Consider the following 25,028-nt stretch of genomic DNA (forward strand, 5'->3'; position numbering starts at 1 on the left):
TCGTAAATTTCATGAATCAAAGGAATAAAGAAACGCAAAAGTACTGATTGTCAAGGACCATTTCTTCTAGAAAGGAATTTTAACCATATTGCTATAATAGTTGCTTTTTGTTTTTTAAAATTTTAAAATTGATTCTTAGATTAATGGATACATGAGAGTGAAAATTCTCGAAAATTTTAGCTCGTGGAACTACTTTTTTCAGTGGAAATGATATTGAGAATGATTTCGAAGAAATAATTTTCACTCTCGACACAGCGTTCACTTACGAAAAAATTATTTCGAGAACAACTTGTAAAAAATTTACTCTTAAATTTATCCTTACATTTATCTATTTTTTTTTATAAATAGTATGATAAATTGTTAATTATTAATTGTTAATATTAAAATAATTATATGTTAAATTATATAAGAAAAGTGAAAATTAAAAAACATATTCAATGTATAGACACAATAGTTGGCTAGTTAAATTACTAGTGAATAATTGAATAATTGGAACTGAATAATTGGCTTCGATGAATAATAATCAGTGTGCAATGAATATTTAAACCCGAGTTCCCGAAATGTTTAATGTTTCGCCATTTGCATTATTTTAAAGATGACCCCGTTATATAAAAATTAAACAAATGACATCTTTTCTTGTTGCATTCTTACTTATTATTAAGATAATTAATCACGATCCTGAGGACAGAATCTAAGAAAGAATGAAACATTGGATCCATTCAATTTTTGAAATATTTTATCTGAACTTCCCACATTATTGTCAAAATTCCTATTTTTTATCCTAGATAATTAATAATATAAAATAGATATTATTTGAATACTTTTCAAGTATTTAAAATAAAAATTAATAAAAAAAAAAAGTAAACAACAAAGTAATTTAGAATTTAAGGATTAAAAAAGAGAAATTATTATGATATACTCTAATTCTGAAAAAAATAAAACAAGCTTAATCTGGAAAGAGTCCAAGTGACAATTTCAGACATTTACAGGCAATCAAGCAGCTAGTTAAGGTCGCGAACAAAGCAATTATCCCTCGTTAGTATCAATCAGAATAGTCCCACGCAAAATTGATTCAACTTTGAAAATACAAATGTGTTCTGATTTCTATCGCAGATAACATACTCCTGGCCGCTGCAGTGCATGCACAGTGGTTGTTGGCATAACTACTTTTCATCTATCTAGCCTCTCTGGTGGACATTATTCTTTGATCTTCCGTGGCTAACTCAATCGAGGACCATGAAGAGTAGTTCGAGCCTCTACTCGAAAATACTCGTGTGGGTATTCTATCTGTCCGCTATTCTTCTTCTTCTCCTTCCGTCTAGGACCGGTAAGTTGAAAGTTGAAGAGTTCTGTAATCGATACAGATAAAATCAATTTCAATACGTACATCACGAATTTCATAATTCATCACGAAAATTTCGAATTTCAATTAACTCATAAGAATTACATCTTCTATTTTTTGTATTTAATTATTATTCTTATATTATTGTTATACTTAAATTAAAAAAATAATAAAAAATTAAATTAGTTTCAACCTTCATATATAGTCGCATAATGTAATGAATTGAATATTAAATAATAAGTTTTACTTTAAGTTAATTATATAATTATATAAAAAAAATTGTAACGATTATTTATTTTTTTGTTTTAAAATATCCTGTTCTATATAAAGTTTCACATAATAATTATCAAATTTCTTCATCAATCATAATCATAAATGGAATCTTTCTCGGTTTAATATATATAGAGATGTACATACAATACTCGAATAAGTATCATATGATATATTAATTAATAGCTTCGACCGAATTGGTTGATTTAATCAATTGACTTTGCGTTCATTTATCGATATTGCATTGAAAACTATCCGATACCCATTGTAATTAATTGTTAATCGCGCGCGGAATCGAAACGATCCAACCTTATTCCAATGTTAAATAATAGGATTGAGACAGAAATTAATAATTTTCGTCGATTAATTGTTCGATCGTGTTCACAAATTCAAGCACGTTTGAAAATCATTTATAATCATATGAGTCGTATATATGTATATCTTATGCACAATCCTCCTTTCGAGATCATGAATTATTTTCTAATTAATTGTATATATTCTGTATATAAATGATATTATAATGATGAATATTTATAGAGTGGTCAATCGTTCTCCGTTCTTAATATTTTTTAATATTGTTAAAATTATCAAATTGATGGTTTTATTTGATGATTGTTGTTTATTTATCAATTGTTTATTATATTATGTAATAAACTTAATCAAAATTAACTTGATTTAACTAAACTATTTTGAAAAAATATTTTTGTTCATAATTTTTTAATAAACAACGATTGCCAAGTAAAATTTTCAAGATGATGATAACAGTATTTAAAAAAATCATCAAAATCAGAGATTATCTTTTTTTGTAAATAATTACCTGATATTACAATGTTAGATTATAAGATTGGATCGTAAAATCTTAAATAAAAAAATTTTTGATATAACAATATTATATATATATATGATCATATAAATGATTAAATATAATATTATTATATTATTTCAACAAAGGATCTAATGTTATTAAAATGTTATTAAACAAAATCTATAATTCCATAAAAACGTACCATGAAAACTGCAATGCGGATCTATCGAACAAAAATTAGCGCGCATGATAATTTTACCTTCCGTAATTAACAACACATGCAACTGAACATGCAATTAAGTATTGAAGATATTCAAGTGAAAATCATTTTTAGCTGCCTTGGAGGAGAATTGCACGGATTTCCAAGGAGCGATCGTTCGACACGGTCTCCTTTATGTACCAGGACCTGCGGTTTGCAGTCTCTGCGTCTGTTATCATTCGGAACCAATGTGGTGTCAATCCATCTTCTGCACACCACCTTACGTGAGTATTTGTTCATTCAAAAAGAAACACTTGCTGCAAGCAGAAATAATTAAAGTGTAATATTAATTACCAAATTGTCAAAATTAATTTTCATTATTTTTTTTTTACTTTCGTCATTATTATTAAAAACTTAAAGGTTTCGTCGATTTAATTACTCTTTTTATTGCGACAGAAATATAATTTTATATTCTTCGTTTAATAATTCCAGTTTTGTTTTATCTATCGATAGATGCAAATTTATTCTTACTTTCTCAATCATTTTGGAACCATTTATATTTGTGTAAAAAAAGAAAATTACTGGAGAAATTGCTTTATAATAATTGGAGTGTCGAATTCGTTACAGGGATTAGTATATATGCATGTGCTTTTTACTGAAACTGGGTTAACGATTCGTTATTCACACGTTGCCTTATATTCCAAACTTACAATATTTACACAAGAAATTTTATTCTAAAAATTATTCTAGAAATTGAATTTAATAAAATTTCAAATAAAATATATATATAAAAAAATAAGTTAATTGATTGTAAATTTGATACATGATGAGCCAAATCTTGCAAAGTCTAAAGATATCGTGGAATTAACGGATCAATTACTCGAGATTAAAAAGTGAAAGAAAAAAGAAAGGGAAATCATACCTTTGAATGCACGACACTTGTAAAATCCATGGTTCGTGAAATTAGGGAGTAATTCAATTAAATGAAATTAAAACGATGGTTTAAATCTGTTTTCAATGGCGAGTTCCAAACTTCTTTTGAAATTTTTAATCAACCAAGCTTTTCTTACACAGAAACCATTTGTAGTCGATGAAGCAGATGAGAGACCTGCGAAACTTTGTTGTCAAAATTATCATTTAAATTGGATTTTTGCCATTTTTATTTTACGATGTAAGATTTTTATATACATATATTTTTATAATCGTTTTCATCTTTGTACAAAAAATATTACCAGTTGATCCCAACAAAAACGAACAATGTATCGGCAACTCTCTTTAACTTTCTTTCGCCTCCATTTTTTTTCTTTTTCAATTTCTTCTCTGAATAGATAGGACGTTTAAAAAAGTAGAAATTAGCGATGTGTGATCTCGGGCTAATGAATATTTTTCCATTGGGAGATGGCAGATTTATTCACTCGCTTCACCAGTTATCTCGACTTTTCTTGCGCGACATGGACAAACGAATAATAAATATTACGGATGCAACCATTGCTTTCGATCTAGGCCATCTAGTTTTCTTCCTCTTCCTTTTTTTCATTCTTTTTTTTTATTAATCACAGGAAAGCAAAGTTCGTTCGTTCGAGAAATTATGGTTCGCAGGAAATTGTATTATATTCCCCGGAATCTCATCGAATTACGTTACCAGATTATTCTCACCTGTTTCTTAATAACATGAAAAACATTCTTAGAAATCAATAGAAGATGTTGATGACGACATTGGTTAAGTTTCCGTAAACAGAAGACTAATTTATTTAAGAATTATCTTAACACGATTGTTATCGGTAATACAGTTAATATTCACTTTATTGAATTTTCATTCAATGTGACATCTTCAAACTTCTAATGAGATTCTTGTTGTAAAATCGTGCTTCTATGACTGCCGTATTTTTTTCTCGGTTTCCTTCAATTGAATAAAACAGATTATTTATTACTAAAATATCCAATCGATTTTTAATAAGAGGAAATATTTCAATCAAAACGGAATAATTGTTTTTTCATCTTTAGAAAAATTGAAATTCACAATTAAATGCTACATTTCGATTGGGAAATATAATACATTCATGGAAATACGTGATTTTTCAATCAAAATGAAGAATTTAGATGAATATAGATTATGATAATGCGGTGAATGGATCGAGCGTACGATGTGAAAATAAATTGGATAATGATTATATTGGAGGAATAATGATTTCGAAGTATCAATTTTTGAAGTATATGTGTGCTTATTTAATACGAGTAATAATTTCTTTAAAAAATGAAATAGATAATATTAAAATTATTCGCGTAAAAATATTTATTTTTAGTAAAAAGTCTTCTAATAAAGATTTCATTTTCAAACTTTATATTTTCAATCTACATATTTCTACTTTGAAAATCCTATTAACAGTAATTGCATCTTGTCACAACGTGTATTCTTCTGGAGAGATTATATACCATGTAATTCGTAAGTGAAGAATATCGAAGAAAATTCTCACAGGTTTCCTCTTATTTAAGCTTGAATCAAGGAAATCCTATTTTCAATAGAAGGATTACCGGTTCACTTCTTGTATAATCCGTGCGATGTTTGATGCTTAACTTTTTAAATACATACGCACATATATAATATAATTGCTGTCGTAATGTCAACGTTGCGATGCAAATTCAATTTTAATTCCGCAATTTCCGCGTTGCGTGGCAAAAGCATAAAATCAATATCACATACAACGTTTTCTTTTCATTAACATGTTTCAAACATATTACCTATTTCTTCGCTTTATGTTGCAAAAATGTTCATGTTATTTAATCAATATAATTATAATTATCATAAATAATTATCGTGGATATATTTAGAGAAAGTTTGAATAATCTTACTTTCAATCAACGTGCTTTTTTAATAATAAATTTTTCTTTTATAAATATTTATTCTATGCAAAAAGTGAGAAATGGATAAGAGATAAAAAAAAATCTGTTAAAATTGACGCCAGTTTCACTTTTTATTTATATTATTTGAAAATGATAGTGATAAGTTTTTTTTTTATAAATATCTAATATAAAAGAAGAAAATAATTAAAATAAGAAAATAATTATCGAGTAAAAAGAGAAAAGAAATCTATTTAAAAATTTTTGAAAAAATTTTATATAAATATCATTGTTCCTTATTATATCTCGATTTTTTTTTCATCTTGTATATATTGTTATTTGTTGTGAAATATAATATTGCCACATATCTCGTCTTTGATCACAATCGTTACTTTTCAGTTAAACGCCTCGAATCACGTAACTTTACCTCCTTTTACTCGACATTCAGGCCACCTGATCGCATGCGACAAGTTTTATGCTAATCTCGTCCGACTATATCTTTCGTTTACTAGAAACGACGAGACTGCGAATTGCGTGTTTTCCGAAACAAATTAATACTTGTCGTATTAATAATCAAACTTTAACCAATTTTGTTGAGTTGTTCTTATACTTTGCTTGTACTATTTTTGTGACAAAAATAGAACATGGTGTTTCATTTGATGATTTTTTGAATTTTTGATCTTGGAAGTATATATGCATAGTATATGATGGATAAACAGCAGGCCTGTTTTGAAAGAGTGAGAAACTGAAAAGATTATGCCATTTGACGCGATTTTAACTCGATATTTTATTCGGGAGATAATATATTAAAAGCATATTGGTAGATAACGTGAAACTAATAAATGGAATATAATGAACAAATGAACAAAATTTGAAATTAGTAAAGCGATGAATCGATATTGAAATCAAAAAATTATTTTGTCTAAATATAGTAATTATTTTTATAATGTAATAATTATTTGTTTTGCAATTGGAATAAAAAAAAAGTGAAAAAAAAATTTAGATAAATTATTAAATATACTAAAAATTACTTGAACTGAGATGCAACAAAATTTAAAAATTGTAATGCGAATTAAACATCATTTCAAAATTTTATTGCAAAAATTTAGTTTTACTAATTATACATATATATATAAATTTTATTACATGTAATAAAATTCAACGATATTGATTCTTAATTATTGAATGTATTAAAATTTAAAATCTTGTTTTAAATTTACAAATTGAAATTTCAAAATTAGTTTACTGAAGTTTATTCAATTATAATTTATTTCCTCAATTTTTTAATTATTTTACTATATGTATAATTTTTATTTATTTACGACCATTAGAATACGCTTTTATAATTATAAAATATATTTAAATCCACGATCAATAATATATATTATCATAATCAATTTATAATTTACTTACCCAAAATATTCTTTTAATCTATTGTAAACTCGTCAATTTTCCCTCCTAACCTCTCAGAAGCAATTCATTCACATGCACTACAAAAGAAGAATCAATTGTCCTCAAAATGTCATTCAATTCATTCTATCATACCCATCCTTATCTCCTCTTACTATGATGCATATATCGCATTTTTTCATACCTTTAGTTCATTTCCATTTATGGCCTGGATTCTCAAATCGTTGAATGACGATTGACTAATGCGATCGATCGATCTTTTGCCACAGAGATGCAAGAAGTTTCGGGTCGGCGAACGATGCTGTGAATTCGAATGTCTGGACGATATTGATACGAATTGGACAGGACCTGATTTGATTATTGCAAATGGTTCCACCAGGATTCAAGAACAAGGGATACTCTGGCTGATGGGTTTAATAATGCTGTTAAGAGCGTTCTAGTTTTTTAACGAGGATCCAGATGGCGTCATCGATGGAATTCGACCATTATGAAATGTCAACGGCAAATATGGACCAGTAAAGGATTAAAGAAGGTACGATATAATGTGATGATGAAACATCGCGTTTGTACCTGTTGATTATACCTCGAGAAATAGTGTGTTATAATTATAAAAGTTTCTTGCAAATTTTTTTCATTGCTTTTTCATTATGGGTTCATTATAAATTATAAATCAAATGGATTTCAATCCGATAGGCAAGATTAAATTAAATTGAATTGATTTAACTTGCTTCTTTATAATATTTATCTATTTTTATACAGATAGACAATTGTTATTTACTGTTGTAGTTTTTTTTAAATATTATTATTCTTTTAATCTTATTTATATTTTATGATGTTTTCATTAGGAAATATGCATATAATGATATATGCATACTTCCTAATTTAAATTTTTATGAATTAAATGAATTATTTGTTATTCATCATTGATTAAATGAAAATGAAAATATAAGAAATTGGATAGTATTAAAAGTATGAAAATAATAATAATAATTTATTATATTTTTCTCCTTGTTAATGGTAATAATAATAATAATAGTTTACAAAAACTGTTGACATATGTAGGATAAAACTCTATTTTAAACATGAAACATGGCTATTTTGTTTATAAATATTTAATGCATAATAAATTAACAATTTACATAAATTAAATGAAATGATTAAAAAAAACTATTGTAAAATAAAAAATAGATTAATTATCACAATTATTTCTATGCTTAGCAAACGATTCATAAAGTGATATAAAAACAAATTAGTAAATTATATTATTTTTAATATCTCTTTTATAATCTCTTGCTTCATAATTTTCTTAATATTATACTTATATATTTCTCGAATTCTTTCACTGCTATTATGAATGAAAAACGATACAACACACATATATTTATTTGAATACAATGTATTTTCTACTTGAATTATTGATTATAATCTACAATAAAAATTTACATTACAAAGTAAAGAGTTAAATAAAATTATATAAATTATAATAAAAAAACGTTTTTCTCTGCCGTATCTTAATTAATTCCAATAATTCAAATTATAATAAATTTATAAATCTAAACGAAAGAAATAACAAGGGAAACAATTATGTGACCAAAAAATAGTTTAATAATAAAAATAATGCAAAATATTTATGAAATATAGACTACTACTTTCTTATACAATTTTTTTCGTTTTTAAAGTTACATAATAAATCGAGTTTCTACAACGATGAGAATCAACAGAATTAAAATAAGATCAGATAAAATTAATTAATTTAAGACAACGATATCAGAGGGATCAAATCAATGATTTCGAAGTTACGGAACATCGTTGCCAAGAAAAATTACTTTTTCAATAAAAAATTTTTACAACAAATTTGGCATACTTACCGAGTATTTCGTAACCAATAAACAAGCAATAATAAGTGCGCAAGTATTAATCAAGAATATAAAAAAAAAAACTAGAAGGCAATAATGTCGTTGCATTTCAAAAATTTATTTTTTCATTATTAATTACAAACATCATAATAAAAAATCGTAACGAGACAGAAGACGATGATTTATTGATGAAAAACGCTTGAAAAAATTCTGTAAATATCAATGATCGTTCCGTTGAATAGTTCGTTCGATGATTATCGGATGGAAAAGTCGAGAGCTTGGCTAAATATCGACTTTGATGCTTCAACGCCTCGCCTCTTTTTCAGTTCATCAACTAATAGCTTAATCAATATATAGATCTTTTTGAAAAATTCTTTTTGCATTTTTATTCGACGAAAAATTATCACGTTATTATATTCATAGAAGATTTTTCAAATTTAAAATTTTTAAAAAAGTTTTTTATTATTATAAATGATTGAAAAAAGTAGTTCGAGAATCGATTGGAATTGATAATATATTTTAGAATATATTTTTTCTATTGATAACTTGATGAAGAAATGTATCCTTCAATAATTCTGATATTTATTTTATTAGTATTATTCTTTTTTTTAATTATTTTTATTAAATAGGATATTATGACATAAAGATGAATCGATAACTTCCGGTTGATTGATTAAGTTTATAACATTAGAAAAATACTTTTTATATCAGTCAAAATGAAAATAAATGCATGACGTTGCACATTAACAAGTTAATCCTCTTGTTGTCCGGAGAATCTTACTATGTATATTGTTACGATGATTTCATATTAGCCATTATTTCAATTTTCTAATTTAACTATGACGTTTGATTTAATGATAACCTAATCAAACGATAATAATTTTGTCTTAAAAAATTTATCTCATGATTTTAATTTGAAGAAAAAAATGAAACTTTTTTATTTTACATCTTTTAAATGAATTTCTTAATGTCCAAAAATTAATAATTTGATAATATCGAAAAAAATTTTGGATTATTTTTTATATTAATAAAAAATATATATTTTTTTGTAATTTTTTATTTTTATTTTTATTTTTTTAATATTATAATTTCTATTCTACGTATTAAAGAAAGAAGAGATGTCACAGGAATGCAATAAATAAGTTCTGCAATATCATAGAACTATTCGTATTAGTCGATTAATTAAGCTCTCTCAAGACAGCAATATTCTCTATCAATTCTCAAGATCGTTATTTATTGATTAAAAAATAGTTGAAAATTTCTATAGCTTTCTAGAGGAGAATTTTAAAATTAAAGATTTAAGGAGATTTATTAAATTTAAATTTCATTAATATTATAGCTTTATTAAATCATTTAAGTAGAAAAATTTTTGTTTCATAATATTCTTCTTCTTTTTTAAAAGATATAAAATTTTCATAAAATGATTATTAATTTAACATGAATACAATCTGTTGTTTTAATTTTTTTATTATCTAAGTTTATTTTTCCTTGATAATTCAAAGTTTTTAAAAAAAAGGTCTACAAGAAAATTACAAATTCCAAAATTGTCACGTGTTTTTCGTTTTGATATTTCTAAAAATTTAATAAAAATTTAATAAATATTGAAATTCGTATTATTTATGAGCGAATTCTTTGAAAGAAAGAAATGTATATACTGAAACAAATTATTTAATTAATTATAAATAAATCTATCCATTGTTCATATTATGGCCTATGAATTTTTAACGGCTAAACATATTCAATTTCTGAGAAAAAGAAAAATGTGATAGAATAAAAATGATTATTATTATTGGTGAGGCAGAAATGTAAAAAGTTTTTAAAAAGTTAATAATAAAGTTGTATAGAAGCCATGGATAAGGCACAAAGAAGGGATAGATAATATCATAAGCGTGGAAACGAACTTCAGCGTGGGATGAACGAAAATTGATCGAAAGATTGAATTTAATCCTTTGAGGTTATGAAGAGCACGCTTTGATGTCTTGTTTGAAAGGAAAGATCTGGGTTTATAGAAGAATTTTAGATCGTTTAAAGTTAAATGGAAGTTTATTGCTCGATGAATGAGATTATTTTTTTTTTTTAATATAATTTTATTTATATTTTATTTATGTTATGTTAATGAATTTTTTTATATTTGATTTTATATATCTCATTCATAAATTATATTTAATTAAAAACAAATTTAAAATATTTAATATTATCTTAAATATTTTCTATATTAATTTTGAAAATGTTAATTGAACAAATTTCAAATATCATTGATCATAAATAAATAAATTTACTTTTAAAATCTGTAACCTCAAAGGATTGAATCATATACATTACAAAATTTTAAAACTTTATTGAAACACACAAAAATCACTAGTAGCCACTATTGACACTTAATCAAGCGTAATAACATGCTTTTTTAGTCCAAAATTTTTAAAATATTCAAATATAAATCCAAAAATATAATGCCATCTGTGCTGGCGTAGTAAAGAAATACATTAGCATTTTCGTTTTACATAAACATTTTACATAAACAAAAATAATACATATTTTCTATGTATAAAAGTATGTATATTAATCCACATAAATACTTTATATATACATATTTGTGAAAAACAGTTTTTCAAAGTAATATTATTTATTTACTCGAGAAAAAGAAATAGAAAATTATATATATAATATTATACAGAAGATTTAATAAATATTTTATTACTATTAATAAAATTATTTCTGCTTTTATTAGAATCTAATTAATAGACGTACTAAAACATCATTTATCAAATAAAATCATATTGAATACAGGTATATGCTCAATGAATATAACATAATCTCATAGAATTTTAATGAAAGGGTTATAGTGGACTCAATTTTAATATATCAATTTTAATATTCGTACGTTAACCTAACCTCAATATTTTTTTCTTCGCTTCCTAACTTATTACAAACAACTATTAAGATTTTGTTTACTAAGATTTTTAGTTGGAAAAATATTTAATGTCGAATAATTATGTCGTACTTTATTCAAAAACTTATTAAAGTTATGTTATTAAATCGTACTATTAATAATTCTTATAATTAATTATATTAATTGTAGTTTCTACTATAGTGATCTAATCAAAATAAATGAATTGATGAATGACATTTTATATTTTTTAAAAAATATATTTTCTTTTATTTTATAAAAGTAATATAGTAAGATTAATGATACCTAGCAGAGACGATTTCTTTGAAACATAATTAAGTTTCCCATTTTAGAGATATTTTATTATAATTGTTATTTAAGAATTTATAAAATTATTATTATTATTATTATTATTAAATTAAATATAATTTCATAGAAATATACCAATCATAATGTTAAAATTTTCAATATTGTTTTAATTTAAGATATAAATTAAAATAAAGACTGAATGATAAAAGAAATATTTAAAAAAAAATTAAATTATGAACAAAAATTAAATTAAGATTGACATAGTAGCTACAGATATTATACGTGAGTAAATATTTAAAAAAAAACCTGTGATCTGTTATAATATATTAGCAATTCAATCATAAAACAAATTGTAAGTGCCATAATGTAAACTCCTTAATATTGAAATATTAATATTTAATTATTTGATCAAAAATATATTAATGATTTATGCATGACGATCTACAAAAATTATATGACAATTTTGAAAATAAAAAAAAAATTTAATTATACAAGTAGAAATTATAAAGTTTGTTATGTGAAATTAAAACATCAAATTAAATATGGAAAAAAAACCTAACCTAATATATATATTTCATTTATTTATTTAATATTTATATGAAAAAAAGAACATCGTTTCTGCAAGTGTGTCAATCCAATAGTAAATTTTCTTTTACAAATATATACATTATGAATTATTTTAAAGTTACATCGATGCGAGAATAATTGGTTCCTCTAAATCGTTCAATTTCCATTTTTTTGAATATATATATATATATTCAAATATTGCATTTGAATTGCAAAATAACTGAGTATAGAAATCCTATATTCGCCCGTGTATTATGATATAAATTGTTTTCTTTGTAGAATTATGACATATTTTTCAATAAATTATTAAACTATATAAATTTTATAAATTCATTTATTTGCATTATTTTATATCAAACATTTATTGTTTTTTTTTTTAATTAACACTTTATCTTGAATAAATGAATTATAAAATATTCTAAATGTTTAATATTGATAATCAATAATTTATTGATAATCACAAACAATTATTATTCTCAAGCCAAAAATTTATATATATGCGATACTATTCATTAAAAAGAATGATTCAAACTTTTTTAAAATTAAATTATTGACAGAATATAATTTTTTTCTTTCGTTTTCCATATTTTAGATCAAATAAAAATAATTTTAAATAAACTATATTTTTTTTATTTTTTATGTTTTGAAAGAAAAGTTTAAGAATTTTTTATTTCGTACTAACCTTACTATTTTCATGATTATGTTTCTTGAATATCATTACATATTCAATACAGCGATTTTACTGTGTTATATTTCGTGAAAGAAATGAACAAGACGTTAGATGGCGTTGTGATTTCATTGTTTTCATACATTTCTGGTTTTAATATTATTTGTATATGAGTATATCTGTAAATATATGTTTTCAATATTCTTTTTTGTTTTTTAATATTATGACATATAATATTTTGATGGATTAATTTTTTCGAATAATTTCATATTTCACATTTTATTTTTTTTTAAATTATTATATTTAATTATTTATTTGTTTGATAATAAATTGTTGATGATAAATAATAACAAATAATTTAATTTAAAAAAATAAAAAGTAATTTAAATCATAATTAATTAAAATTGAAAAACAAAAATATAAGATGAAATATAAACAGTTATATTCAATTATTATAAAATACATAACAAATAATTTCTTAAATTCACGAATATGAAATTATCAAAAAAGATAATAATATATATATAAATTGGAAACTGACTAGCCAAAGATTAGATTCAGTTAAATTGATAAATAAGTTATGAATTATTGCATTGTATTTATAAAGGCTGGAAAATTATTATTAAATATCAAATAAACTAAAATGCTGATTATACTTTATAACTATTATGAGAAATGAAATTTTTATATAATAGTAATAAATAAACTATATTTCAAATTGGAATATAATCCAATGAATTTTTTAATTATTAATTCACATTATGACATATAATATTATATAATATACATTATTTATTAATAATAAATTTTTAATTTCACTATTCAATATCAAAAATATATGATGATTAAAAATCAAAAATTCATTTATTGTTTTCATTTCTCTTGTTTTCATTTGAATGAAAAATATTCTATAGAAGTCAAGAGTATTGGCAATATCGCGTATAATGTTATTATTCTCGATTAAATTGTCATTATTGCCAACTTCTTTCTATTGTATTGTTCTATTAAATTTAACCTATTAAATTTATTAAATTTACATTCAATTATATATTATATATATATTTATTACTATTATTATATATATATTTATTATTTATACAATTATATATATATATATATGTATATATATATATATATATATTTTTGTATATATATATATATATATACATATATACACATATATATGTATATATGTATGTTTTGATTGGTGATAAAAATAAAATATGTTATTGCAGAATTGTTAAGATAAGAGAATATTTAAATAATGGAAAATTAAGTGATAGAAGTTCTATTATATTTGTTATTATATTGCATTTTCTATTAGAACAATATTTTTTGTCTTTTAATTATTAATGTTCAATGGGCAAAAAAATTTAATAATTTTAATTTAATAAATTTAAAAAAAATATAAAATATTTCAATTTATTCAAAAATTTAAATCTCTAAATCTTTAATTTTAAAAAATTTTAATCATAAAATAAAAAAAATTAATAAATTGTAAATGAAAATAAAATTTATTTCGAAAAATAAATATAAAAATATCAATTTAATCATCGATAAATTTTTCTGCTCATATTATCTTATATTTTATTTTATGTGTTGTTGTCTACTAAATCTAGTTCCATGTTAGCAGCAATAACACTAAGATTGTTAGCAAATTATTGCGTAAAATAGATTTTAGATTTGTTATAAATAATCATATTCAAGTTTCACAAAGATTATACAGCAATTCGTTCTCCTAAAAATTACCAAAAAAATTACTAGAAAATTATTTGTGTGAATAATTTTTATTGGTTAAATTATAATATATGATAAATCGCGATGAAATCTATATTGATAAAAAATATTGGGTATTTCCAAGCAAAAATAAATTATTTTCTGTTGTTTTTGGATGTTATTATTTTTTTCGATATATTTAATAAAAATATTTTATATATCTAAAAAGAAAATATATCATGAAAAACTTTTTCTTAAATTTAAGAATTCCTATTATGCCGAAATTTAAAAAATAGTTGATACGTATACTTATCAACTTCCTAAAAACTATTACAATAAATATTTATTATACTTAATTCTAATACTATTTTTATTAGTAATTTTCTTATTCATTGATCCTTTTCTATGAGTTTTCTACAGTAAGATCGTAATGATAAAATTTTATCAGATTTTAATATTAATAAATGATATCAAAACTTTTCAATTAGTTATCGAGATATTTAAGATTTTTATTATTTTATATTTAAGATCTCGAATGACGAGCACTTAATAGAATTGATGCAATGTAAAATTCGATATCTTGATTTCTATATAAAACAGCTTCTTCGCTTTAAACATATATTATATTTTTATTAAATTGTATTTTATAAAAAACTTCATCAATAAATGTTCATTACAGACTGTTCATAAAATTCTATTTAAAGGAATTGTCGTTAATTTAAATCAAGTAATTCTACTTGTCGTACAGGGTATTAAATAAATTATTTATAATAAATAAGCATACGTCCAAATATAATTCGAACTCAAAAGTTCAATGTTATATTGTCATGACAATAGCTTGATTTTCTATCTTTTTATGTATTGATTATTATTATTTACTCAGAATATCCGTTGTAAATGAAAGCAGAATTATCAAGACGATAAGTTTTTCTAAAAAAAAATCTGTAATTTTTAGATATTTAGATATTTTTAGATATTAACTTATCCTATTAACTTATCGATAAAAAATATAAAAATATAATCACGATTTCAATCTGTTAATATCTAATACTAATTATTTTCAATCAATGCATATAACCTAAAAACATCAAAAGAATGATCGTTATCAACTTGTATTTATCTTGTAAAACTTACTTCTTTTTTTATTAAACTTATCGTATATATTGATAATTTATAATGTAAAATTTCTTTAACATTATTTTTTAAATCATGCAAAAGAATTCAGAAAATTTCAAAAAAATATGATAATTCACAATGAACAATGTTCACACGTGACAAATTGGCGTTATACTAGAATTTCTGATGCGAATGTCAGTAGTATTTGGAGTGGGAATATAAAGCACAACGTACAGCATGTTTCGAATTCATTATGTATTTATAAAGGGCTGTCAATTCAACGGATGGTCCGGGTAAATTTAAATTGTAAATAGACGCATTGCAGATTTCAAGTAAAAGCATCGATAAGAGTGAATATGATATGCAGAAAAGTTTACTTGGAGAAAAAGAAACTATATATTTGTAAAGTTTGAATATCAAAAATATTCAAACTAAAAATCTTGGTTTAACTTATTCGAGGTCAAAGTTTTATTATAATATTATTTATCTTTAAATAATTTTTTGTAATATATTTTTATATTTTAATTTTAAATTTAGACCAATTTTAATCTTTATCCTTCATATTTTTAATTTTATATTTGATTATATAATCATATATTTAATGTACAATATAAAATTGTACATTATATACAATATGAAATTATACATATAATTATATAATAATTAATTATATAATTAATAATAAATTATATTATAAAGATATAAAAAAAAAGTAAACAAATTTAAGATATCTTATTAAAACCTATTCAGAAGGAACATCTTATAATATTTTGATATTGATTGATTGAATTTGAATAATTTTCACATATATAACATAATCATTTATTTTAAAATAATTTTTTAATTAATTGATAATTTACTGTTTTATTCGAAAGATAATTATAAGTTTAAATCAAACTTTATACATATATTTTATATAATATATATTATGATAAGAATTATATATATATATATATATATATATATATTTATATATATGTACTTATGTATATTGTATTCTTCAATATAGATTAATTACAATATATTTTGGCCTTGAATATGTTAAGAAAAAATAAAATAAATCATTGTAATTAATAATAAATTTCAAAGAAAATATATAAAGATAAATAAATTAAATTATATTGTTTGAAAACATGCTCGAATCGATTGCTTCGTTCTTCGTTTCTTTCGAATTTCTGGCAGCATGTACAATATAAAATATTTAAAGACAAAAGTATTAGAGAACAAAATTTCTTCAGTTCAGTCGCAAAGTTCAGCGATTACTTGGTATCCCTCATTTTGCGATCTGATTTGTTTTAAAGGAAGAGAGAACAAAAACAAGAGAAGATGATGATTTGTATTACTCTTACTTATTTTCTTTGAGGGATAATGTGAACTCTTTCCAACTGGCAAATAGCCTACAAACGAATTGCAACTCTGAATTTCTTCCTATTATATTAACAATGTTTTTATGTTTTTTGCTCTCTTTAACCTTTTATCGAGACAGGCGTTGAATTAATCATCATTAATTGACCAATTTCTCTAAGCTTGTAACTTCGAACTAATGTTTACATATAAAAAATGTTATTAATCTATTTGAATGTAAATATTTAGATCGACTTATATAGATATAATATTGCTATATATACGATAACTAGCCTACCCACGCTGAAATTTGTATCAATATCGGGCTTGCTCACTAATAAGGATCGATATACTAATTGTTAAATCGGTATATCGATTTAAGTTGCATCTAAAATCGATATATCAGTTTATATATATGCTATAATTTGCATTATGAAATCTAAAATGATACACAATGTTTCATCGTGTGTAGGCCATTATACTACCTTGATTGTGAGGTTATCATTTAATCATCAAGGGGCCTTTTATGTATGAATAATCATTTTAAACCCACAGATTATAACAATATATTTAATTGATAATAAAGATATTTAAAATTATATATATTTTTTTGTGTTCTTAATTGTATATTGTTGATACAAGATATAACATAATATGTTGCATGCAATATAAAATGGATTCTATATCACATTACATCCTCTATAGTATTCCTATAATAAATTAATATAAATAATATATTATTCATAGATATTAATATCTTTTAATTATTAATAATTAAATTTATATAATTATTTTTTAATTATTATAATTTGTATTATTAGAATGATTTACAAAAGATTATTATTTAAAATATTTTAACTCTAATTTGTATTTTTTATTTATTTTCATTTAATATAAATAAAATATAATATGTAAAAATAGAAACTTACATAACATTATTGAAACATTAAAAATATGATTTTATGTTTCAGTATAGAATTAGTCTTTTTTCCAGACAGTGTCATACAAATCGGTACGTCTCTGATAAAATAAGGGTATTTGAGCCCTTACCTCTTCAACAATTTTCAAATCTGTTATTAAAAATAATAAATTGATGTTAAAAAAATAAAAAAAAAAGAAAAAACAAAAATAGATTAAAAAAAAAGAAAAAACAAAAATAGATTAATTAATTTAAAAATAAATTGGATTACTTTTCACTTTTTATATTAAATTGTCAATTACCAATATCGGTGACTACCATGCTCTCATCAGTTTCCAGATCATGAAGAATTTCTCCCCAGGGACTAGTTAACTGTGTATGACCCCATGCGACATAACTGGCTGAAGGATTCCGAGCTGGAGATATACCAGCGATGTATAATTGATTGTCATTCGCTCTGGAACGCTGCAGCAATGACCAATGTAGTGGTCCGGTGGTTAAATTGAATGCCGCCGGATATATCAGCATTTTGCAACCTAACCCGGAGAAATGGAAAATATGAAGTTACGAAATAGTAGTTATGTAATTCTGTAATATATTTCACAATTTAGAAATATATAATATATATAATATATATTATATACTATTTCTATTATAATGATTTTATTAATTATACAATTTTAAGATGCAGATATAAAATAGAATTATTTTTTCATATATTTTTTAAAAATTATTTAAAAATTATTTACGAAAATGTAAAAATTTTAATGAAATTAAAATTGACATTTGTAATGTTAATTAAATTAAAAGGTAATTATAAACATAAAAATAATCCAGCTATTATAAATATGAAATTAAAAATCTAAAAAAAAATTTTAGAATATAAAACTAAAATTAAATCTATAATAGAACAAATATTGCAAGATTTTATTATATATATGTATATATATATATATATATATATATATATATATATATATATATATATATATATATACATATACATATACATTTAATTGTTTTAATGTAATTAATAAGTGTGATAGGATTTGGAAGAAATTTTATTAATATTTAATAATATAGATTAAAAAAACTCAATTATTAGTGAACGTTTTCATGTTTTGACAAAAGAATTAAAATACTAATAATAATCTCTATTTAATAATTTTCATTATACATTAATATAGTAAAATATAAATAAAGGAATTCACTTAATATTTAATCACATCCATTGTATAAGTAAAATGATTTATATATAGTACAATAGTACATTCAATTTCATAATTTTGATGATAATTAAATATAGTAAATATCTATTCAATTATAGATATATTTTTAGTAGAAAATAAAAAATTAAAATTAAAAAAAATAAGTATAAATAATATAAATAATATTGTTGAATCTCTTGATCTGAATTTTTTATTATATATATATAAGGAAAAAAATATATAAAGAAAAAAAAAATATAAATAAACCAAACTTAGTTGGTCACTATACCTTTATTCCGATAAATACGTGCCATTTCCTCGAATCTAATATCATAACAAATGCCAATACCAATTTTGCAATTCTTCACTTCAAACATTGTCAAAGAATTACCAGAACTGAGTGAATCACTTTCGCGAAAAGTAATTTTATCAGGGATGTCAATATCAAATAAGTGTATCTAATAACATAAAAAATTAGACACTAATTATATTACTACAATTTTTAAAATTTAACATCGAAATTATTGACAAATTTTATCATTTTCTTTCATTTTTTATATTTAGCAATTGAAAGTACTATTTTTCATTATTTTTTTTATAAAATATTAATCTTTCGAATAATTAAAATTATTATTAATTTATAAAAAAAATTTCTGTTACTTCTGTTATGAAAGAAATATTCATTTTCTTTATCATAATATAATAAAGAGAATACAAATTATTATTTTAGAATATGAGAAATTTTCTAGAATGCGAAAAATTTGAAAAAATGAATTTTCTGTTCATAAAGGCACATATTGCTTACCTTTCGATGTTTTGCTATAAGAGTCCCATTAGGTCCCCAAATAGTGCAAGTATTAAACAATTTATCACCATCTCTTTCAGGTATTGTACCACCAACTACATAAATGTTGTTTTCTTTAGCAGCTTTTGATAAAGCGACGCTCGTTTCTCCATCAGGAATATGCTCAGCATATTTAGGAAAGTATTCTGCAGTGCAATATTCCAATTAATTAAAAAATCTTTTGTTTGAACGGCAAATTATATTAGAAAATTATTTTTTCAATTTTATTGATTAATAATTATTTATTTAAATAAGTAATAAGATAAATAAATTGGATAATTCTTATTTATTTTTTTCTTTTTTTAAATTAATTCTTAATTAATTTTTTTTTGTGTTGATTATTTTTATAAAATATAATTAAATTATTTCATCAAAAGAAGGTGAAAAATTCTTTATTCTTGTAATTGTTGTAATTTAAAAAATTATTTTTTCAATAATACGATCATTTAAATATAAAAAAATTCAAAATGTATATGTATATATATATTTTTGCTATACTATATTTTTTTGCTATACTATGTAATTTTTTATAAAATTTAAATAATGATTAAAAAAAATGAAAATAAAAAATTTGAATAATGCATTTGAAAGAGATAGTGATATAGTGATATAGAAGAGATTACTCAACGACTTCGTCAGTATTTCTGAAACGAATTTTATTTTATAAGTACACAAATATTTAGAATTATAAGTATAAAATAAATAAAAATAATAATTATAATTGTTTAATTATTATTATTTTTGCATTAAAAATGTATTTATAAAAAAAATATTATGAAATTGTATAAAATAAGAACGTAAATGAAATATACAATCTCCATAAATATAAATACTTACAAATAAAATATTTTATATCTTCTGTTCTATTTTTTAAAAATATTTATTAGAAAAATATTAGTTAAAAAATTATTACGTATTCCATATGGTGAATTAAAGCATTCAGGAAGAGCGACAATGTCAGCATTCTGCTTTTTTGCGCTTGAAATGTATGAAACTGCCTTTTCTATATTCTTGGTTTTTACTTCATGAACTTCGAGCTGTACTAATGATAATCGAAATGCTGAAAAAAATATTGAAGAAGTTAAACGGATTAAATTATATATTTTTTAAAATTTATCTATAATATTTTATAAAAATTAAATACTTACTCGACATTGTTCGCACTATTTGTTTAGCGATGTTCATAAGTACCATAATGTTTTTTGAGGTTATCTATATTAATATTCTATATCAACATTATATAATCAAAAAATTTTTGATATTGTAAAAATTAATGTCGGTACATAAAAAAAGTAAATTTTATGCAATTTTGTAATCATTCAAAAATTTTATAAAATATTAATAAATTTTTAATTTTTTAATGATTTCTATAAAAAAAAGGTAGATTTTAATTTGCAAATAAGAATAAGAAAAAAATGATTTTGTAAAAATACATTTTATTAAAAAATGTGTATAAACAAAATTGTACAATTTGCCACGAAATTAAAATAACGAAATACATTTTTGAAAATTATCGTCTACTAGAAGATCGAGATCTTGATCTTTTTCGTTTTTTTTGTTTCCATCTATCTGTATAATCTTTTTTATCTCTAGTTTTTTCTTTTTCTTTATCTTTTTTCTTGTGTTTTTTATTCGATTTTTCTGGTGAATAATGTTTTTTTTGTTTCTTTGATTTTTTAGATTTTTTTGATTTATAAGAATCACTACTAATGGAACTACTCTTTTCTCTTCTTCTCTTTTTTCCATGATCACTATCATTGACATCAGATTCAGAATATCTTTTTTGACTTTTTGATTTTTTTTCGGTTATTTTATCATATTTTTTCTTATCATGTGTAGTACTTTTTTTTTTCTTTTCATTACTTTCATCATCATCTAAATTTTCAGATTTTTCGGAAGATATCGATTTTCTTTTTCTATTCATTTTCTGTTTAAATTCCTTAGTTTCTTTGTCCTTATATTCTTCATATTTCTTCGCATCTAAAATTAATCCCATAAAATACTAAAAGCCAAAACATTTATATTTATTACGATTCTTATAAAAAATGAAGAGACCTTTAAAAAGTATTTGTAATAATATCACGAAATTGTGATAAATATTATTAAAAATTAATAAAATAATTAACAAATTTTATTCTCACTTTATTAATAATTTAGATATTGAATTCTTTTTAAAAGTCTCTTAATGAAAAACTAATTATTCATACTAACTTAAAACTTTTGAATTTTTTGAATATTCTGATTTAGTCACTGGCTGAACCATAAATTCATTTACAGATATCATGCTTCCACCAAGAGCTAATTTTATTATGAGCCTTCCTGCATCATCATCAAATCCTTCTATTTGACCATAATTATTACTTTGTTTTCCAGCTATAATTTTTACAAATGTCCCTTTTTCTATTTTAAGTTCTTCTTCTTGTTTGTTAGAATCTGTGTTTTTTTGTTGAGTTACTTTATCTGCTCCAAGACCCATGCCTTTTGGTCGTAATTCTGGTATAACTGCTGATACAATTCTATAACAATAATATTAAATTAAAAAAAATAACTTTTTTCTATTTCTTAATATGTTATATTTAATAAATATACAATATTAAATTTATATATAATATAAAATTCTTACTTTTCATTTCTACCAATTCCTTTTCCTGGTTGCCAACCCATTCCTCGTAACATTGCGAAACCATAAACATCAACAGGAATTCTTTCATAATCTTCTAATGTAGACTGAAAAAATAAAAAACTAATTTATAATGTACAGAAATTGTTGATACATAAATCCATATTAATAATATACCTGTTCTTGGCCTCTTAATGATTGATCTTCTACTAAAGGCAAAGTAAAATCATTTGTTTTTGTTTCCTGCTGCTCCTTTGATTTTAATTCTTCAATAATTTCTTTAGCTGCTTGTTCTTCTAACGTAACAACTTTATTATCCACTAATTGTTCTGGTTCTTTTGTTATAATTTGTGGTGATGCATTTCCATTAGATAATTTTGATTTGACTTCCTTATTAATATTAACATCTTCTATCTTTTCTTTATTTTCTTTAGGTTCAAAAATATCTGCATCGATATGATTAATAATTCTGTCATGCCAAGTTTTTGAACCTAATAATGGAATGACAAGAGGTTCATCTTTTTTTTCCTCTTCACTGAAATAAGAAATTATTTTCAAAAAAATTTATTATGAAATTATAATATAACTGTATAAATTGGTTATTGTCAAGTTTTATAGGTTAGATTGAGGTTATGTACAAAAATTATATTTTTTGACTTACCCTATTACTTTAATATTTTTCTCGTCAAGACATTCAATATAATCAACTTTTTTTTCTTCTTGTGGCACAATATTTTTTAATACAGGTTTCTTAATAGATTTTGCAAAACCGAAGGAGACTTTTTTTCCTTCTTCTGCCATTTTTCAATAATAAGCATTGATTTACAGATTAATGTATATAAAACATAAATAATAATTTTTATAAATTATATACATGAACTTAAACATCACATTTCATTAATTGATTTAAAGTACTTTAGAAATTCTTAAAACACTATTACAACGTTATATAAATGTCTGAATAAAACGACATTAGAGTCACTAACCTATACTGATAACGTATAGTATTTTCACTTAAGTCAAAAGATCAATATTATGTATTCATATGAATAGAATGTTTGTTTCTCTTAAAACTATATCCTGATAGGTTAAATCTTAATAAAACATTATGTAAATTTCATATAGTATATTGTTCAAATATGATATAAATTTAAATTGAAAATATAACATATAAATATTTTATATTACATTCTCCTTACTATTAATCAATCGAAAAAATTTTAAGATAAAATTTATTACACGTAATTATATTTTGAAGTAAAGACACATTTAATTATCAAATATCTTATAAATATAAATATAATTATTTTTATACTTTATTTTATAAGTTTATAATTATATTTACAAGTTATATGTTTAAATTTATATATAAAAGTTATATATAAATTTATATTATTTATTATATTTAATGTAATCACTTCTCTCATAATATATTTAAAAAATTTTTATTTCTTGAAAATATTGCATACTATAAGCATTTGATTCTACCCTAGTTTATGCATCATAGCGCGTAACAGTGCTATTATGTATTATGTTATTTATATTTTATTCAAGATCATTCTATTTTCAGATTCTCTATTCCGCTGTTTTGTATTTTGTAAATTATTGCATACAAATGCAAAGTGAAAACTATTTTTTCATTAAAGTTTGATATATTTTCTATCAGAAAAATAGCAAATTTTAAATCAAATTAATAAATCAAGATAACAATAATAAATCATACTATGCTCTATTTGATGTTCAAAAGAATTATTTTTTTCTTTTTTTTTGTCAAAATATAATATATATATATATATATATTCAATAATTATAATAGATAATCTTGATAATTTTTACATATATTTTTTAGCGTATAAAAGATGAAAGTATATATATATATATATATATATATATATATATATATATATATGAATAGATAAATTATTTTCACTATTTCTTTATTTCATGCGCTTTTAATTCTTAAAATTAATAAATATGTGTAAATATTCAATTATAATACCGAAATAATGATAAATATATGATTAATTTTAAAGATCTTCTATTTTATATATATTTTTTTTTCTAAGAATTTTAAATTCTTAATTTTTTTTAATATTTTAAAATATTTAAGA

General features: G+C 22.1%; 3 protein-coding genes and 1 long non-coding RNA gene across 7 annotated transcripts; 1 reads left to right on the forward strand and 3 right to left on the reverse strand.

Annotated features, from left to right (window-relative positions):
• Nucleotides 1-284: 284 nt before the first annotated feature.
• LOC114577016 (uncharacterized) lies at nucleotides 285-7,194 on the reverse strand. Of its 3 annotated transcripts, none has more exons than XR_009830255.1 (5): nucleotides 7,049-7,194; nucleotides 6,868-6,944; nucleotides 3,539-4,516; nucleotides 2,620-2,933; nucleotides 285-1,349 (listed from the first exon to the last, which is right to left on the reverse strand). It is a non-coding gene; the product is annotated as an uncharacterized LOC114577016 (long non-coding RNA). The 3 variants fall into 3 exon arrangements; XR_009830254.1 differs by having other exon boundaries at nucleotides 3,539-6,199; XR_009830253.1 differs by having other exon boundaries at nucleotides 3,539-6,944.
• On the forward strand, nucleotides 1,192-8,356 carry LOC107994175 (uncharacterized). Its single transcript, XM_028664954.2, has 3 exons — nucleotides 1,192-1,327; nucleotides 2,752-2,900; nucleotides 7,134-8,356. The coding sequence occupies exons 1-3, from the start codon at nucleotides 1,237-1,239 to the stop codon at nucleotides 7,302-7,304; spliced, it is 411 nt and encodes a 136-aa protein (XP_028520755.1). The 5' UTR covers nucleotides 1,192-1,236; the 3' UTR covers nucleotides 7,305-8,356.
• A 9,526-nt stretch (nucleotides 8,357-17,882) lies between these two features.
• On the reverse strand, nucleotides 17,883-21,605 carry LOC107994088 (omega-amidase NIT2). Its single transcript, XM_062076525.1, has 7 exons — nucleotides 21,446-21,605; nucleotides 21,211-21,357; nucleotides 20,259-20,443; nucleotides 19,743-19,911; nucleotides 18,548-18,781; nucleotides 18,256-18,396; nucleotides 17,883-18,036 (listed from the first exon to the last, which is right to left on the reverse strand). The coding sequence occupies exons 1-6, from the start codon at nucleotides 21,489-21,491 to the stop codon at nucleotides 18,305-18,307; spliced, it is 873 nt and encodes a 290-aa protein (XP_061932509.1). The 5' UTR covers nucleotides 21,492-21,605; the 3' UTR covers nucleotides 17,883-18,036; nucleotides 18,256-18,304.
• Nucleotides 21,606-21,713: 108 nt separating this feature from the next.
• Nucleotides 21,714-24,672, reverse strand: LOC108002677 (G-patch domain and KOW motifs-containing protein). Of its 2 annotated transcripts, none has more exons than XM_017064490.3 (5): nucleotides 23,579-24,672; nucleotides 23,095-23,452; nucleotides 22,921-23,024; nucleotides 22,509-22,813; nucleotides 21,714-22,277 (listed from the first exon to the last, which is right to left on the reverse strand). In XM_017064490.3, exons 1-5 carry the CDS (start codon nucleotides 23,716-23,718, stop codon nucleotides 21,808-21,810), a joined length of 1,377 nt encoding a protein of 458 aa, XP_016919979.1. In that variant the 5' UTR covers nucleotides 23,719-24,672; the 3' UTR covers nucleotides 21,714-21,807. The 2 variants fall into 2 exon arrangements, with proteins under 2 accessions (XP_016919979.1, XP_016919980.1); XM_017064491.3 differs by having other exon boundaries at nucleotides 21,714-22,299.
• Nucleotides 24,673-25,028: the final 356 nt, after the last annotated feature.

This window comes from Apis cerana, linkage group LG6 (assembly GCF_029169275.1).
Source record: "Apis cerana isolate GH-2021 linkage group LG6, AcerK_1.0, whole genome shotgun sequence".
Lineage (NCBI taxonomy): Eukaryota > Metazoa > Arthropoda > Insecta > Hymenoptera > Apidae > Apis > Apis cerana.

Coding starts and splice junctions, on each gene's coding strand:
- LOC107994175 (XM_028664954.2), top strand. CDS start 1,237: ATGAAGAGTAGTTCGAGCCTCTACTCGAAAATACTCGTGTGGGTATTC. Junction 1,328..2,751: donor TCTCCTTCCGTCTAGGACCG/GTAAGTTGAAAG, acceptor AATCATTTTTAG/CTGCCTTGGAGGAGAATTGC. Junction 2,901..7,133: donor TCTTCTGCACACCACCTTAC/GTGAGTATTTGT, acceptor CTTTTGCCACAG/AGATGCAAGAAGTTTCGGGT.
- LOC107994088 (XM_062076525.1), bottom strand. CDS start 21,491: ATGGTACTTATGAACATCGCTAAACAAATAGTGCGAACAATGTCGA. Junction 19,912..20,258: donor TTATAGCAAAACATCGAAAG/GTAAGCAATATG, acceptor TTATGTTATTAG/ATACACTTATTTGATATTGA. Junction 18,397..18,547: donor CATGGTAGTCACCGATATTG/GTAATTGACAAT, acceptor TTTTAATAACAG/ATTTGAAAATTGTTGAAGAG.
- LOC108002677 (XM_017064490.3), bottom strand. CDS start 23,718: ATGGCAGAAGAAGGAAAAAAAGTCTCCTTCGGTTTTGCAAAATCTATT. Junction 23,453..23,578: donor AAAAATATTAAAGTAATAGG/GTAAGTCAAAAA, acceptor TTCTTATTTCAG/TGAAGAGGAAAAAAAAGATG. Junction 22,814..22,920: donor GGAATTGGTAGAAATGAAAA/GTAAGAATTTTA, acceptor TTATTGTTATAG/AATTGTATCAGCAGTTATAC.